The 17,882-nt window shown below is 47.9% G+C and overlaps 1 protein-coding gene across 7 annotated transcripts in view; it reads right to left on the bottom strand.

Moving 5' to 3' along the window:
• The window catches only part of TACC2 (transforming acidic coiled-coil containing protein 2), a 227,463-nt gene that overhangs the window by 44,372 nt on the left and 165,209 nt on the right, over positions 1–17,882 (bottom strand). For all 7 annotated transcript variants that reach the window (XM_065923466.1, XM_065923461.1, XM_065923460.1 and 4 more), the window contains exon 8: positions 2,940–3,076. In XM_065923466.1, coding sequence (XP_065779538.1) covers positions 2,940–3,076 — 137 coding nt within the window. The remainder of the gene's footprint in view (positions 1–2,939; positions 3,077–17,882) is intronic.

Raw genomic sequence — 17,882 nt, 5'->3', positions numbered from 1 at the left:
TGATGGATTACTTTGCAAAATGTAAGTTTCCAGGAGGAAAAATCATGTCCTTGTTCACAGCCAAAGGTCTCATCCATTATTTCCTGAGGTTCTCTTGGTACCTTTAGCAACACCCCAGGCACTTCGCAGAGGCAAACCAAACAACAGACGCTCCCCTCTCGCCCTTTCTCTCCTGCGGTTCCCAGAACGATGCTTTCTTCTCCTCCACAGGCATGCACGGCCACCTCCCCACTCTGGATAATGTCCCATGATGTCCACAGAAGGGACAAGCAGATCTTTCAAATGAATGCGGCAAATCAAACGGACTTCTGTGCAGCTCAAGCCAGGGGATTTTAGGCAGACACAATCCTGACCTTCAGCGTCCTCACTGTATAATCCACATTTAGCCTCACTGTAGTTTTCCAAGGAGGAAAAGCATAAAGTCAGACTCCAACTGGTGCAATCAAAAGTTCTGTGAGGCTGTGACTCATGGCCATGCACGGCTCCAACCCCTTCTGGCGGGGGGGTCTCTCTTAATCCTCCATAACATTCAATCTTTCAGAAACTGCCATCTAAGCCAGGGGCGGGTACTGTGCTTGAGTGTGTGTGTGTATGTTAGAATGGAGATTGTTCATTGCTTTATTGAAAACGAAGTAGGCAGGAGGAACAAAGACAGGCTGAAGAAAAGAATGGGGGTGGCAAACCATCCCCAGAAGCGATCGGGACATGAAAAACTGGAAATCCCAGAGGACACACGCATGCTGGCAGCAGTGACCACCCTTGGGACGCCGTGTGATGCTCAAGGATGGACCACACTTTGTCTTAGGCCTTCGTTCTCCTTCTAACATCCTTTCTAAGGTATCCCACACATGCAGAATATGAACTTATTACACCCATAAAAAAGGATCACTTGTTCTTAACTGGATGTTTGATGTAAGGATTAAAATGTATTTGTCATTCAGCCTCTTTCCACTAAAACCTCAGGGTGAAATTTCTACGATATTGTAGGAAATGGCATTTTTACATACTTTACTACATGCAAGAGAGAACACAGGGGTGCAAAAGACTCTCTGAGAACTATAAGCAGCCCTTCCTGCTCCTTCCCCACTTTTTTTTTTCCATTTATTTTTATTAGTTGGAGGTTAATTACTTTACAGTATTGTAGTGGTTTTTGCCATACATTGACATGAATCAGCCATGGATTTACATGTGTCTTCCCCACCTTAAAATCAAATAAATTTACATCATCACCCTCCTAGAGCTTAGCACCTGGACTAACGGCGCCAAATCCGGTACTACTGACTGATAGCTGTCAGAGAAGGGAGACTATGAAAACTGTATTCATAGGATCCCAGCAAAGGCGTCTCCTCCTCTCCCCCCAGCACCAGGGAGCACACGTGCCTAGGAAGAAAGTCCCAGGAGTGTCTGCCTTTAGTCAACGGCCAGGCTGAAGCCAGAGCGGGTGGAATGGATCCCAGCCATTTCTTTCTAAGACCAACATCAAGGTCAAAATGGCCTTTTATTTTGCCACTCACCTGGCTCCTGGTTAGGGCAGGAGTCTGAACGGACACCGGCCCCCTCCTCCATTTCCCAGCCTCCATCCCTCGCCTGGGGCAGCCTCCAAACACAGGTGTGTGGACACCCACTCATATGTCCCAGCCCCAGCCTCGGTTCCTTCTCAGCTAAAGGGTGCAAACATGGGCCCAGTCAGCTTCGGGAAGATGAGACAGAAGGGGACTGGATGGGCCCCAGAAGTGGCTGCTCCCAGGTATCCAGGACATGGTCCGGGGAATTTCAGCTCTACAGACTCATTACTGCCAGGGCTGCGGCCAAGGAAGGCCAGAGTGGGGCCGTCTGAAGTTCAGGGTCCAGAGGAGGCTGTCCGGCTCTGGAGATGGCACCACCTGGCCCCCCAACTGGCCTGAGGGGGCCATTTCTGAGACCACGTGGTCCCTTGGCCAGCCTGCGTGGACATTTCTGGGACCACCTGGCCCCAAACCAGCTCATGGGGTTCTTTCTGGCCATCTCCATCTCTCTCCAGGCCTCATGTTAAACTCTGATGCCCAAGGTGGTCCCCCTCCTGCTGGTGTCACTGGAGTATGCCCACAGATGACACCAGTCAGGTGGGGCCCGAGATCTGTCCTGTCCTCCCCCATCCCCCACCCCCAGTAATCACTGCATCTGAAAGGTACATAAAATTCTTTAAGTCACACCAGGGAAGAAAGGATGTGGGGAAGTGATAGGAAATCTGGATAGTCTGAAGTTAATGAGGAATAAAGGAGTCACCCCTGTACAGATTCAACCACCCATCACTTTCTCTTCTTGCCCATTTACTAATTATCATCCCCAAGCCCATGTGGGCTTTTGTTGTTCACTCAGTCATGTCCAACTCTTTGTGACCCCAAGGACTGCAGTATGCCAGGCTTCCCTGTCCATCACCATCTCCCAGAGTTTGCTCTAACTCATGTCCACTGAGTCAGATGTCATCCAACCATCTTATCCTCTGTCGTCCCCTTCTCCTCTCACCTGTGTCCTTCAATAAAAAGGCAGGCCAGATGGGTGACCAGAACCAGTGCTCTTAAGGAGCCAGACATTAGAATCCAAGATTGCATCAGAAAATTCCAAGACCCCACTGTCCCATACAAACCCAGCTCTGGGGGTTGGTTGAAAGGCACCCAGAGTTAAATGCACTATTTCTTCAGAGGCCACCTCTAAACTTCTGCAAAGCAAACACAAAATAAGCCACCGTACTCCTGCATCCTTTGTTTTCACCTCATAAGACCAAGCCCAGCGCTGAGAGGCCCAGAGGCTGCGGATGACCTAAAGAGCTCCAGCGACACTCCCTGGGGGTGGGTGCCCCCCTCCAGCCGGGTCCCCAGAGGAGCTACTGTGAGTGTCCCCCAGGGCTCAGCAGTAGGGCTGCTCCCACACCGCCCCAGGGGCGCCGAGCCCTTGGTTACCTGGTTCTTCCGGGGGAGGCTGCACGCTGACCTCAGGTTCTGCAATGACTTCGGGGGGTGGCGGGGGTGGGGCTGGTGGAGCTTTGACGGGGGTCGTGGACTCCGGAGTCTCAAATGCTTCTTCAGAGTCAGAACTCCTGATGGAGAGAGACGGGGAGAAGCACAGGTTAGACAGCGGCCGGGGCTGAGGAGCAGGGCACGGCCTAATGACCCCTCCCGGGACCACCGCCACCAGGCCTGCGGCCCAATTAAATGATCCAGGGCCAGCCTCGAAGCAGCAGGCTTCCCAGGAGTGAATCTCATTATCACCAGCTTTGGGCCCAAATGACAGAGTCTTTGAACTCAGCTCTACTCGAAATACACATTTCTGACCTCAGTGGCAAATACAACAGTAGAATCCTTTGATCAACTTTGGCACGTGTTACTTGGCATCAATTCAGTCAAACTGATAGGGAAGCATTCCCAGGGACACTTGGCGAAACTGTGGTTCCAACACATTCAAAGGACCCTCACTCCATGAAGCAGAATCTCATTCGGCCTCTTCCCCTCACCCCACCACTCTCTCCCACTGCTGTTCCTTCCCCAGCGCATCACATAACTTGTTATTATAGATGTATTCACTTTCTAATCATGTTAATTATATTTCTCCTCTACTGAGCTGAAAAGGCCAAGAGGGCAGCCTTTTTTGTTTTGTGTTTCTTCATCACTGCATGCCCAAGTCCAAACCAGGAGGCATTGAATAAACATCTGTTAAGTCAACGAAGGAAGGCATGAAAGCTGGCAAGTCAGTGGAGGATGTGTCAGAATAAAGCTCAAAGCACAGCCTGCTGATCCTAGCAGTATGAAAATCGCCCTTGCTGGTCTGCAGAGATAACTGTTCTCAAGGAGTCTTTACCCAGAGAAAGGAACCAAAACCCCACCCAGAGGAATGCCCGCCACGCCACCCTGTAACAAGGGGAAGGTGCTCACACAGCTACAAAAGCCTTATCCTGGCTCGAGAAAATCAAGGGCAGCCAGCCCTTCTCATCACCCTGCATCCACTAGGGACTCAATTTTGAGCCAGAAAGGATGAGGCGTCCCCAGATCATTGAGCCAGGCATGTGTCCTCAGGCTGGAGGGCAGCTCCTTACGGGCTCAGGAGGCGGAGGGGGGCGGTCCGTGGGCCTGGCTTCACCTCACTTTGAGGATCAGCAGCATCACCTGAGCTCACTCCCATCTCAGGATATTTTAAGTTGACCAAAATGCCATTTATTTATTTGCAACAAGGAAGGTAATTAACGAGACGGTGGATACTTAGGATTGCTGCTGGCACAAGCGACCCAGCAGGCAATTTGGCAGAAGAGATATAATCAGAGAGCGATGCATCAGGTACGTGTGAAAGCTGAAACGCTCATAGAGCTGAACAACCACAAGGATCAAAGGACCAGTGTCCTCCGCAGAAGTCAGCATCTTCTAAAGACTGTCTGCCAGCCAGCAGAGAGCACCACGACCAACCAATCCCTCTGCAGTCAGCCAGGACAGGAGAAAAAGAGCCATTCGGTGAGTCTCCTTCAGAAAATCTCCACTGATGTTTTTACAACTTCTTTGTCAGAGACTCACTTTATCAGAGCCAAAGATCCCCCACTCCCATCCTTCCAAGGACCCTAGCTCCTGCAACCAGCCACAGAGCTCTCCAGGGACACAAAGAGGTAAACAGAAACATCAGAGCTGCATTCGAGGGAATCCAATGAACTGAAGCCTGTTTACTATCAAATTTCACAAGACTTAATTTATACAAATGCAACAGGGGCCATACCAACTTTTACAAACACACATTAATATTAAAAGACTTAGCTTTCATTGGGGGCGGGGGGGCGGCGTGGGAATTTAAGATCCATGCCTGGACGAACACAGATCTAGGTAATTGAACTTATGCAGAATCTTTATACTGGCGTGAAAAACGCAAAGAAGTCATGCAACCAAGCATCAAAGAGGAACAGTAGTTTAGATCTGCCTGGTGGGCTCTGGGTATAGACCTGGCCCCCGGTTTTGCATGCGTCGGGGGCAATGTTGAAGATATGCACGCAGACAACTAACTTGCCTCTTTCCTGGGTTTCCGTGAAGGACCCGCAGACTGGAATCCCCACTGCCGGTTACCGTCGTCCACATCCACCGGGCCCATTCCACCGGGGGCCATGTCCACCAGGAGGCAAAAGCCATTTCCACTGAAGAACAGCTTCTGTCCCCAAACTTCCACCCCTAATTCCTTTGCCGATACGTCTGGGTTCTGGATCTCTTTACAATCTCACGAGAAACTTAGCCGCACCACCAGCCAGGGATAGGGATGCTCTGAGCTTTCCCAGCGCCCAGCAGAGATGCAGAGGGAGCTCTTCCCACGGCTTCTGCATCCGCGGGCTCCGGCGACGTGTGGCTTGAGAGCACAAAGGGCCCCTGATCTTTCCCAGCAGCATAAGCAAGCGACAGGGAGGGCCGGACGCTTGTGCATTCAAGCTGCTGAATTCCAATGAGGTCTCCCCAGCTCGCAGCTGCCCAGAGTGCACACCTGCTCAGAGGGGACCACTATTCACCAGGGCCCCGTGTGGGAGGCAGTGTCAGAGGAGGGCAAGGGTACACCAGGCCCCTTGTGAGGCTCCTCACCTTGTTTACTACGAACCTTTTCTGCATCAAAACACCAGAGGCTACCAGGGACCCCTAGAATGGCATTCACTTCCAGCACCGCCTGCACGCTCTTTTCATATTTTCACACCCTCCCCCAAGAGTGGAGAGCAAGTTAATTAGAGAAGGCGGATGGCAGCTTTTTTAATTAGCTCTTTTCTCCCTATTCGGTTTCTCAGGGGGGGCTCAGAAACATTCCCAAGAGCAGGGATTTCTGCAGTCCACCCACAAAGAGCCTGGACATAAACATAAAGCAGGATTCCAGAGCCCCAATGCATGAAAGCAGCTCTCCTTGGCTGCGCAATTATTTTTTCCTACGAGAAGAACTGAAAGTACGGGAAATTATTCTGCAAAGGCACCACACGTTTTTAAAATGAAAAAGCAACTAATTTAATTTGCCAAGAAGCTGTGTCAGAAAGAAATGTGCCATTACAGTCTGCTAAAATGACTCTAAATTACAGAGAAATGTATTTACCAGGATATGCAAATACTAGGTTCTCCATAAGTAAATATGTAAATGAATGCAAATATAATAAGGTATATGCACTTCCATAGTGTAAAGGTGTACCTCTTAATGGCCGGGCATGAAATATAATGACTAATTCCCAGCATAAAGAGCATTCTAATAGCTATCATATGTTGAACTTTTTTGTTACATATCAAGCACCGGACTAGGCCATTTGCACATTTCTCTATAATCTACAAAAATATCCCGCTACTGGAGAGCAGGCCCGTTTTGCAGATGACACAGCTATAGCTTAGAGAGGCACACTGCTTAGCCCAAGGCCACCCAGTTAGTAAACTAGGGAAGTGCAGGACTCAAATCTAGAACTATCTGCCTCTAAAATCTGTGCTGTCTTACTATCATCAGTGGCTTCTAAAGCTTTCCAGCAACAAAACTATTTTTCTAAATGCATCTTATGTGAATTTCCTATGCACAGAGAAAAGTAGTATTTCACTCGCTTTATAAGGTCACTGTGTGATATATTCTTATAAAGTCTATAGCCTTTCCTTTCCCTTCTCCAGGGGATCTTTCCAACACAGGGATCAAACCCAGGTCCCCCTGACTGCAGGCAGATTCTTTACCAGTTGAGCCACCGGGGAAGCCCAAGAATATTGGAGTGGGTATCCAATTCCTTCTCCAGCAGATCTTCCCAACCCAGGAATCAAACCAGGGTCTCCTATGCAGGAGTGCACGGCAGGCGGATTCTTTATCAGCTGAGCTACCAGGGAAGATCAACATTGAGAACAATGAAGCTATTTTTATGAACTTAAAAAATATGACCCTGGGGGTTGAGGATGCCAACTGCAGCCCTGGGTCTGTTGATTTCTCTCCTGGTTGCATGTTATTAAGAGAAGTCCTGATGAGTAACCACGGACAACACCTGTTTTGAACAGCCTGTACTGTGATCAGGGGGGATTCTTTAATAAGGCGGTCAGGGCAGGAGAGCTAACCAGGCAAGATCACATTAATCTATCAGCACAAGGCCACATGCTGGTGGCAGGCGATACACACAGCGTGTGTGTACAGAGAAGGGAAGATGGAAATGCGTAACTACGGGTGTATAGACTGCTGCCTGCTGAAATCCCAGTCTCCCAGGCTCCCTAAGGTGCTTGTAAAGTTTAAAAATATTTTCTCAAACATTTTTCTCAGCTTTTGGAGAGTCTCTATAGGACCTAAAGTCCCACGGAGCATGCTTTGGAAACCTCCTCCACACAAGGAGGAACCCAGACCCTTCATAGCTGGCACCATGCATCGAAACAGAGTATTTATTTTATCTTTGTTTCGGTTTTTCTTTTTTGGGGGGGAGTTGCCTTTATTAACTTCCACTTTGTATTGGGGTATAGCTGGTTAACAATGTTATGATAGTTTCAGGTGAGCAGTGAAGGGACTCAGCCATACATACACATGTATCCACTCTCCCCCAAACTTCCCTTTCATCCAGGCAAAAGAAGAGTATTTTATGGCAACTGTCCCCAAACCCTGAGGCCTATTAACCCATAGTTTTGCTTTGGTTTAAACATACTATGTTTTATTTCTGTAAACGACAAGAGTGAAGGAGCATAAGATCAACATCCACATAATAATAATATAACATAATATAATAAAGTTATATAATATAGACATAGTTAGTATAATACAATACTGGGCTTCCCTGGTGGCTCAGATGGTACAGAATCTGCCTGCAATGTAGGAGACCCAGGTTCGATCCCTGGGTTGGGAAAATCCCTGGAGAAGGGAATGGCATACACATGCATACAATATACACAAATATATGGGTGAATATGTGTATCTACAAATAAAATATTGGAACCATTTAATAAAGAACTATAAATGCCATCTTCCAGCATATCATTAACTGGCTTGTTGTTCACGCTCAGTCGTGCCCACCAACTCTTTGCAACCCCATGGACAGCAGCATGCCAGGCTTCCCTGTCCTTCACCATCTCCTGGAGTTTGCTCAAACTCACACCCATTGAGTCAATGATGCCATCCAACCATCATATCCTCTGTTGTCCCCTTCCCTTCCTGCTCTCAATCTTTCACATTTTGCTTAAGCTTTACTACAGGTCATTCAAGGGTTCGGGAGAACAAATTTCAGAGAACATAGACTCTTTCACCTTCAAAGCAGGAAGAAAATTTAGAGACTATTTCCTACTTCAATACACTTATCATATCTTTTTATGCAGGTGAGGAAACTTAGGCCTGGAGAGCTGAAGTGCTTCCCAAGGCCCCTTCCTGGCAGAAGTCCCATGGAACTGGGCCTGCCTGCATGAAACTGCTGCCAAATAAGAGCTTTAGTTCTAAATATAACTAATATAATTAATATAATTAATGCCCCTCCTATTCTGGAAATCTAAAATTACTCATACTTACAGGATATCAGATAGTGATTATCAAAATACAGTTTGAGCTTAAAGACGGCTAAAGGAAGGGTCCCACATGTGGATCAATTTCTAGAGCAACTCCTCAGAACTCCAATTTGCACTTCTCACCGTGAAAGCGATTCAGGGGCTATAAGTTCTTGCCACCACTCACCAAGAGGGAAAGGACACAGTGCAGACATTTGAGAGGTGGGGGGTCTTCCCAGGACACAACCCCAGCCTCTGAGCTCCTGGGGGAACAACCTGAGCAAGAAGTGTGAGCGCGCCTTCTGGTGGTCCTCCCCCTTGAAGACAAACCCAGGGAAAGGCAGAGTGTGGGCCCAAAGCCCCGGCCAGGGAGGAGGGCTTGCGTCCTCGGGGCCAGAAGACCAACTGCTGTCCCAGAGACAGAGGGAGACCTTCCAGGAAGGAACCCGGGCTCTTGACGCATCAGACCACTTCATTCATCTCTGCACTTCGTGTAAGAATCTGATGCATTTGTGAGTGAGCAGATAGCTTAGAAACTGCTGTGCCCTAAATTCTATTCATCAGAATATTCCGCTGTGACAACCTTGTCAAGAAAATCTGTCTCTGCCCCAATGTGCACCCACAAGCACACACACACACACACACACACACACACACTCTTCCCTCCTGCTTAAAACAACTTGGTCACACTGGTCATTTTTTTCAGGCTGACAGAAAAGCGTCTTTCGCTTTAATTTCCCCATCCTGGATATAGAAACAGGCTTTTGCTCAGCAACATGACTTCTCAGTAAATGAGTAAAGGGAGACTGTGATTTCAACACAGTCAAAGGCTGAGATGCTTCCTGGTCTGTCAGGTGAACACAGCTCCCAGGCATCCTAGCCAGGCAGCTAGGATCTTCCAGCCTGACACTCTAGGGAAAGTCCCACTGATGCTGACACCTGCATCCTAAGATTCCCAGCACCTAGCATGTGTCGGGTTATAAGGCAGATGCATTTTCAGATTCAATAGCTTTCGCCTGGTGGTTACAATGAGAGGTCAGCAAGGTTCCCACAGGTATCAACACACTGGCTGCCTCTGGGACAGGCTGCAGCCCCGACAAGGGAAATGCAATCACAAAGGGGAAGAGTATCCTCAGAGACAGAGGGGTCCCGTAGACCTGGTGATGGTCAGTTGTGAACTGACTAAAGTAAGAAACAGGAACCAACTAGATAACTAAAGCAACAGTGGAATTTATTAAAAGGCTATGGTGGCTGAGGAGTCAGACTTGAAGAGACAGGAATATGCATCCAATTGGTCCACCTTGGGTCATATGTTCATCATTTAGCTAGAAGAAGGTGTGAGTGCTGAGTGCTCGGTCACTAAATTGTGTCCAACTCTTGTGACCCCATGGACTGTAGCCCGCCAGGCTCCTCCATCCATGGGATTATCCAGGCAAGAGTACTGGAGTGGGTTGCCATTTCCTCCTCCAGGGGATCTTCCTAACCCAGGGATCAAACTCACATCTCCTGCGTCTCCTGCATTGGTAGGCAGATTCTTTACCTCTGAGCCACCCGGGAAGCCCAGAAAAGGGTGAGGAACCCTAATAAATAAGCAACCCATAACACCCCCTGGAGAAGGAAATGGGAACCCACTCCAGTATTCGTGCCTGGAGAATCCCATGGACAGAGTAGTCTGGTGGGCTACAGTCACTGGGGTTGCAAAAGAGTCAGACATGACTTAGCACAATCCAGACTCAATGGAATGGGGGAGATAGACTGCCCCCCAAAGAAATCAGAAGTTGGAATGAGTGGAAGGCAGTCCACAAGCTCTCACTACACTGTAACTATGTCCCTTGCTATAACTGTGTCAGCTTAGACAAGTCACTTGACCTTCCAGGCCCTTGGATTGTTGCCCAGTAAGTGGGGATAAAAACGGTGAGGATACTGCTTTCCCCTTATTACTGCAGCCCCGACTCTTTATTTTTAATCTTGATTTATTTATTTGGCTGCACCAAGTCTTAGTTGTGGCACGTGGGATCAAGCTCTCTGACCAGGAATCAAATCTGGGCCCCCCGCGCTGGGAGCTCGGATCCTTAGTCACTGTTACCAGCAGGGACATCCCTGCAGCTCCGGTTCTGCCTTTGGCTTCCAAGCATTAGAAAGTCTGGGAAATGTGACTTGCTAGCTAGTTAAGACTCCATCTGGTCAGAGGTCCCGAGTTAGGCGTGAAAGAGAATCTGGAGGCCACAGAGAGTGTGGGACGGCTGTCCTGCCAAGTGGTCTGTGGGCACAAGTGTATCCAGGAGAATGTGGACCCTCTCGGAGCTGCCCCGAGCTGGACTTCACCCTTCCATTGAGGTGCACACAACCCACCTCGCCAGGGACGGGAAGAAGGCTTGGCGTGGCATTTTACACACGTGGCTGTGTACACAGGTGCCCAATGAACCCTGCTACCCCCTACACACACACACACACACACACACACACACACACACACACACACACCCCACAAGCTTTGAAACTGACTTAGCTGCAATGACACCAAGTACTTAGCAAAGGGGGAGGGACTCACTAGTGGCCTCAGGCCCCACTGCAGGTGGTAAAGAATCAACACTGAATGGGCTCTGGGCTCTTGATGCCACAGATTTGTAACTGGATCGTGTTGTGCCTTCCTGGAGAAAGGCCAGACTGACTCAAGTCTTAGGAAAAATAGAGAGAGAAAGGACTCAGGCAGCCCTTTTGTATTCTTGCTTTCATACACTGATAGCCCTGAAATCCCATCTTTGTAGCCTAACTCTTTGCTTGAGTAACCTAAACTGGTATCTGTAAACTCAGATTCTCAAAAAAATCTAACTGGAAATAAGACATTTATAGTGATCGAAGTCGCTGAGTTGTGTCCAACTCTCTGTGACCCCATGGACTGCAGCCCTCCAGGCTCCTCTGTCTGTGGAATTCTCCAGGCAAGAATACGGGAGTGGGTTGCCATTCCCTTCTCCAAAGACATTTATGGATGCTACTGAAAGAAAAAAAAAAAAAAACCAGATTGTAAAAGATATAAGGCGGAGCTTCTGTCGGACTGTCATTTAAAAGTCCTTCTCTTCTCTCTAACAAGAACTACAGAACACCCTACCCTAGTGAGAAGCCACTCCACATTCAGGCAGTATCTTGAGCTGGCCAAGAGATAGCTAGCTTCCAAAAAAATACAAAAATGTCTCTGCTCAACCAAGTCATATGACCCAGAGCTTGCACTAAAGCTCTGGCACTCAGAGAAACCTCTCCTGGTCTTGTTCGACAATATACTTAGCTTTCTTTCATATACTATCCCAACAGTTGGTGCTATGGACAGAATGCGTGTGTCTCTCCAAATTCACATCGAAGCCTTATCCTCGAGGTGACGGTATTAGGAGCTGGGTCCTTAGCAGGTGATCAGGACACAAAGGTGGAGCCCTCGGGAATGGGACTAGTGCCCGTATAAAAGACCGCAGAGGGCTCCCAGCCCCTTCTGCCACGTGAGGACTCAGGAGACCTCCAGACACCACATCTGTCCATGCTTTGAGCGTGGACTGTCCCGCTCCAGAACTGTAACATTTGCTGTTTAAGCCCACCGGCCTATGGTCATTTTTACAGCAGCCCAAACAAAGACAATTCGATAATCTGGTTTCTGAAATCATAACAAATTAGAAGACAAAGGGTGCTGTTAAAAACAGGCAGATAAATAACATCTACAAAGAATAAGTGAAAAAAAAGAGACAGAAAAACGACAGGAGAGGATATAAAAACTCTAAAGGAGCGGTCAAGTCTGGTCAACCACTAGGACTTCCGCCAGCACCTGGCAAGTATTAATAACAGACTCCCCCCTCAGAATCACATGCTGTTTACATGTACAGTCAGGAAAACTACAAGCTAAATAATACGTAGAAAAAGACAGCAGATTAAGGAATGTACATACAGTATGAGCTTATTTTGGATACGATAATTATATATAAACAAATACATATAAACATATAAGTATATTTAATACCTATCTACCAATCCATCAGGGCTTCCCTGGTTGCTAAGACAGTAAAGAGTCTGCCTGCAATGCAGGAGACCCGGGTTCAGTCCCTGGGTTGAGAAGATCCCTTGGAGAAGGAAATGGCAAACCACTCCAGTATTCTTGCCTGGAAAATCCCATGAACGGAGGAGCCTGGCAGGCTACAGCCCATGGGGTTGCAAAGAGTCAGACAAGACTGAGCAACTTCACTCACTACATACCTATGCAGAGACAAATATATACATATACAGGCAACATATACACAGGAGTCCTGGGTTGGGAAGATCCCTGGGAGAAGTGAGAGGCTACCCCACTCCAGTATTCTGGCCTGGAGCATTCCATGGACTATACAGTCAGTCCATGGGGTCACAAAGAGTTGGACAAGACTGAGTCACTTTCAAGGCTCGGCAACATATATATGTTGTAACTGTAATCAGAAAAAGATGTTTAAACAGGAGGACACAGTTGGCTGGGTATAGGGGAAGATGCAGGCCGGAACAGGGCGGAGGCCGACCAAGCTGCTGGGAACACCTGGGATCTTTCCAGATCTGTTTGGCTTGTTCTCCCAGATCTCATTCTGGTCCAGGACACAAGGAATAGACCACAGCTGGGATCTGATTAGCTGGATTGTGTCCAGGTGACACCAGTAGAAGGGAAGGAGCTGACAGGAGCCTGGAGAAAGCAGACAGGCAGCCAGAGTGCAGCCCCAGGCCCACCTCACCCCCACTGCACGGCTCCAGCCGACACGCCCACCTGGGGGCAAGCCCCCCAGTGGCTCCAGCGCAGGGGTGCCGTGGGGCCACAGTCCAGTGCTCCTGCACAGCCTGCAAGAAGCTCCCATCCCTCTGCGCTCTTGCACTCAACAAGCATTCTTCTGGTAACAAGGATGGGGATGCCCCCACCAGGGACTCTGAGGCCTAGGCTGCTCATCTCAGCCGACACTGCAATTAGCACCTCGGAATGTCCTTATCCACCCTGTCACGTGATCCTCACAACAGGGCAGGCGTGTGGACTTCACTCCATGTCAATTTCAGCAGTACTCGAGCACGCGTCCTCCATCTCTCACCCTAACCCAGCAACCATCCTCCACATCCCAGAGGCTCCTGGACATCAACAGGCTGTGCTCCTCACGTGCAAATCAGTCCCTGGTACATTTGAATGCTGTTGGTTTCCCAGAGCATCCTCACTTCCAAGGTGACAAATGAAATGGAGTTTCTGCATCTGGATCCATAACCGGCCACTGGGGGCAGCCAGCAGGGCCAGCCTGGGCCTCCTGCCTCTGCACACCTCTCCCCCTCCTTTTGTTTGTTGTTTAGTCGCTAAGTCATGCCCGACTCTTTTACAATCCCATGTTCTGTCCGCAGGATTTTTCAAGCAAGAAGACTGGGATGGGTTGCCATTTCCTTCTTCACCCCTTCCTTGTGGCCATACCTTAATCCCCTCCCTCATTCAACCAGCGGGTGTCTAAGCTTAAGGTTCTGGGAACCTAAAGGGAGTGACGAGGGGAGGTCACGGGCCACCCAGACCTCTGGGGTCAGGGAAATGGCCTCTGCCAGGGATCAGAACAGTGACCCTGAGAGAGGCATGTAGAGACCCTGAGGTTCCAACAACTGAGGACTTCTGAGTGCCTCCAGAAGTGGTTTGGGTTTTGCTGTATTTCTTTTATCTGAACAAACATGTTCCACAGTCACTTTCTGCTAAGCAGAAAGATGCATTCTCCAGAAAACCTCTTCTTCCCCAGCTCTGCGAAATGAATGATAACTTGTGGTCCTCTGTGGGTCTTGATGAGCCTTAGTCATGATGCTGCGCATAGAAACAGATGCACAAACCTGGACTCAGCATGGAGTGGCCAGAATACTTAGGTTAAAAGACCGACATTTTAAAAGTTTTAAAAGCTCACTTTTTACCACTGTCTGCAAACAGTGCTTCTGTACAATAGAGAGGAGGACTTCAATCTTTTGTCCCTTTCTTTCCCATCTCTTTACACGATAAAAAGGAGAAAGAACAGGTTGTAAACAGCATGCCAGTTGCAGAGAATAAGTATTGTTCAACGCCTTGAAAATGTGCTTTTCCCTTGAGGCACTGCCTGTTTCAGTTTATTGTCACGCCCTTTCCACTCATACATAATGCAGCGACATCAATCCAGTCTTTGACCCACTTATTAAAAATTCTGAACTGATGAAATCTAAATGAAAGCACTTTCTTCACGTATAATATATGAATTTATGATTCTGATCATTTCGTAAACAAACACAGCAGAACACGCACCAAATATACAAAATGAGATCAACAGATTTGGTTCCAAAATTCCTGCTCTGCCACCTGTTAAACAAACTCAGGACAGTTTCCGTAACATCTCCGGGCCTCCGTCTTCTTGTCTATGCAGTGTGGGTAGTAGCGGGTAATAGGTGGTGTACCACCAGCCACATGGGATGGCTTTGGGAAGTGAGTTTATACCTGGAAAGTGCCACGCACAAGGCCAGGAAGTTAGAAGATATTTACCCTTTGCCAGTCCTCAAAGTGTTAAAATTCTACAACCAAGATCATTATATCCATCACCTAAACATAATCAGAGAATTAGAATAAGTTAGAGAAACACTAAGCATAGTCTTCTTTTCTTAAAAGCCCCCCTGTAGTCAGGGAACAGCTGTACCAGTGATTTCTGAGTTTACAGAGTCATGAGAAAAGAGTGTGATTTTCTTGCTCTTCCCACACACCTAACACCAACCCCCAGCCCCAGACAAGCACTGCTAAAATGGCTGTGGGCGAGAAATTGTAAAATGAAGCAAGAAACTCCCCTAGAATATTTACTGAATTAATTCACAGCCACTGGGAGAGGCACTGTAATCAACAAAATAGAGGACATGCTGCCACTGGTTTGTATCAAGCTCTGGGCTGCACTTGGAAATTCTCTCTCTTGCGTTCCCTAGAAGGCAGGCTTCTTAGAGACAGACATGAAGAAGGAGGAAGGACCCAGTCCCCACAGAGCTGGGGAAAGAAGGTTCCGGACACAGGGAACCACCAGATGAAGTACCCGGAGGTGAGGAGTTTGCCAAGGGCAAGGAACGGGGCTAAGGCCCCAGATCTGAGCACAGTGGGTGGGTGGGAGAAGAAGGTTGCCTTGAAGAGTTGGACACTGGTCAAGGGTTCTACTCAGGGCAAGGGCTCACCTTGACTCATGTTTTTATGTTTGTTTGCTTGTTTGTTTTAAGTTTTTTTGTTGTTGTTGATGTAGATCATTCTTAAAGGCTTCCCTCATGGTTCCGAAGGTAAAGAATCTGCCTGCAATGCAGTAGACCCGGGTTTGATCCCTGGATGGGGAAGATCCTCTGGATTAGAAAATGGTAATCCACTCCAGTATTTTTGCCTGGAGAATCCCCATGGACAGAGGAGGCTGGGGGGCTACAGTTCATGGGGTCACAGAGTCGGACACGACTAAGCGACGAACACATTTCTACTTTCACTTTCACTGGTAAAGTCTTTATTGAATCTGTTCTGTTTTGGGCCCCGAGGCATGTGGGATCTTAGCTCTCAGACCAGAGATGGAACCTGAATCCCCTTCATTGGAGGGCAAAGTCCCAACCGCTGGACAGCCAAGGAAGTCCCTGGTTTATATTTTTAAAAGGTCATTCTGAAGAGACTCATCGACTTAGAGAACAAACATGTGGTTGTCAGTGTGGGAAGGGATAGTTAGGAAGCTTGGGATGGACATGTACACACTTCTGTATTTAAAACGGATAACCAACAAGGACCTACTGTACTGCACGTGGACGCCAGTGTTCTGTGGCAGAGAGGGGAGTTTGGGGGAGAATGGATACATGTATCTGAACGGCCCAGTCCCTTCCCTATTCCCCTGAAACCATCACAACGTTGTTAACAGGCTATGTTAGCTCCTCAGTCGTGTCCAACTCTTGTGACCTCATGAACTGTAGCCCGCCTGGCTCCTCTGTCCATGGATTTCTCCAGCCAAGAATACTGGAGTGGGTAGCCATCCCCTTCTCCTGGGGATCTTCCTGACCTAGGGATTGAACCCGAGTCTCCTGCGCTGCAGCCAGATTCTTTGCCACCAAGCCCACCTGGGAAGCTGCAATACAAAATAAAAATATTTTTTTAAAAAAGGTCATGTGGTTGTTCAGAGAACAGCAGCAGAGGCAGAAGTAAGGTTGGGGGAGGGGGAGATGATCAGATCATCAAAGAGATAGGAGAATCCAGAGAAGAAGGGGCTCAGCCCAGCAGATGAGCAAGGACCATGGTGGTGGGCAATGGCCAGAGCTTCCCAGGTGCCTGTGGGAAGTTCAGAGCTGGCTGTCAGGGATGGAGCAGAGAATGCTTTCAAAAACTTCTGGTTAAACCTGTCTCTTTAATTACACCGTAACAGATACAAGGAAAGAGTTTTTCTCGACTTTGAGAGACTCTGAATCATTTTTTACACCAGTTGATATAATAAGAAAAATAACAGAGTCATATTACTAGTTTAAATATGACAAGGCTGGTAAGTAACCTCAGATTTCAATTACGTATAACAAAGCTCCAACGAACAACACAATCTCCCTCATCAAACAGGCAAACTGTCTCAAAGCTAAGGTATTTGTGACAATAAGTCAACTGGGTTAAACTAGACTCTCAGGGCTGGCCTTCCTGCCACAAACAACTCAATTTCATGATAAAAGGACCAGAACATGGTGCAAATCTGACCATAGTCACCGGTTATTTCTGTTCATCTTGCCTTCCAGCCCAATCACTTACAAGCATGCTCCAGCCTCCTCCCTCTCTTATTTTTAGGGCAAGATGTTAAAGGCCAGCTTTGTGCTTTGTTTTTCAAATCTCTTGCATCAAAGGCTCAGAGTTCTCCATTATCTCAAGGCTCCTGCTATGTAAAAGTCCTGTGCTTCTGGTTTCAGCTGAAAATCTTAAGGTAAGATGAATTAAATAATTAGGGGCTTATCTCTTCCTTTCTTTGTCTCAGGATATGTGGATGGATGAAGCCACAGGACACATGAGTGGATTAAGCATTAGAAGAAAATCAAAGAATCAGGAATTTCCTTCAAGCCCTGGCTCACAAAACTGGAGGGAGCATGAATGGAGAAAATGATACATTTTGCCCAAAACTAAGATGGAAAAGCTCTGACTCTAGACATTTCCACACTTGCACTTCCTTCAAAAAACAGCAGAGGGGTCTCATTTGCTTGGCTTGGGTGATGAGGATCAGTGGGACCACTGAAAGAACTGGTCAGCTGAGATCACACTCCTGGATGAAAACCCACCAACTGAATCCTCATTCCACAGCCACTAACCTCAAGTAAACAGAAATCTTACAACAAAGACATCAGGGACGGAAAAAGGGCATTTCAGCCAAAGAATGAAAAGTACTCGGATATGGAAAAATAATCAGACGCTTCCTAAGCACCATTTCAAGACGGAGG

Source organism: Muntiacus reevesi, chromosome 2 (genome assembly GCF_963930625.1).
Source record: "Muntiacus reevesi chromosome 2, mMunRee1.1, whole genome shotgun sequence".
Classification (NCBI taxonomy): Eukaryota; Metazoa; Chordata; class Mammalia; order Artiodactyla; family Cervidae; genus Muntiacus; species Muntiacus reevesi.
The sequence above is the reverse complement of the archived record's forward strand: the minus strand, read 5'-3'. Positions and strand labels throughout refer to the sequence as shown.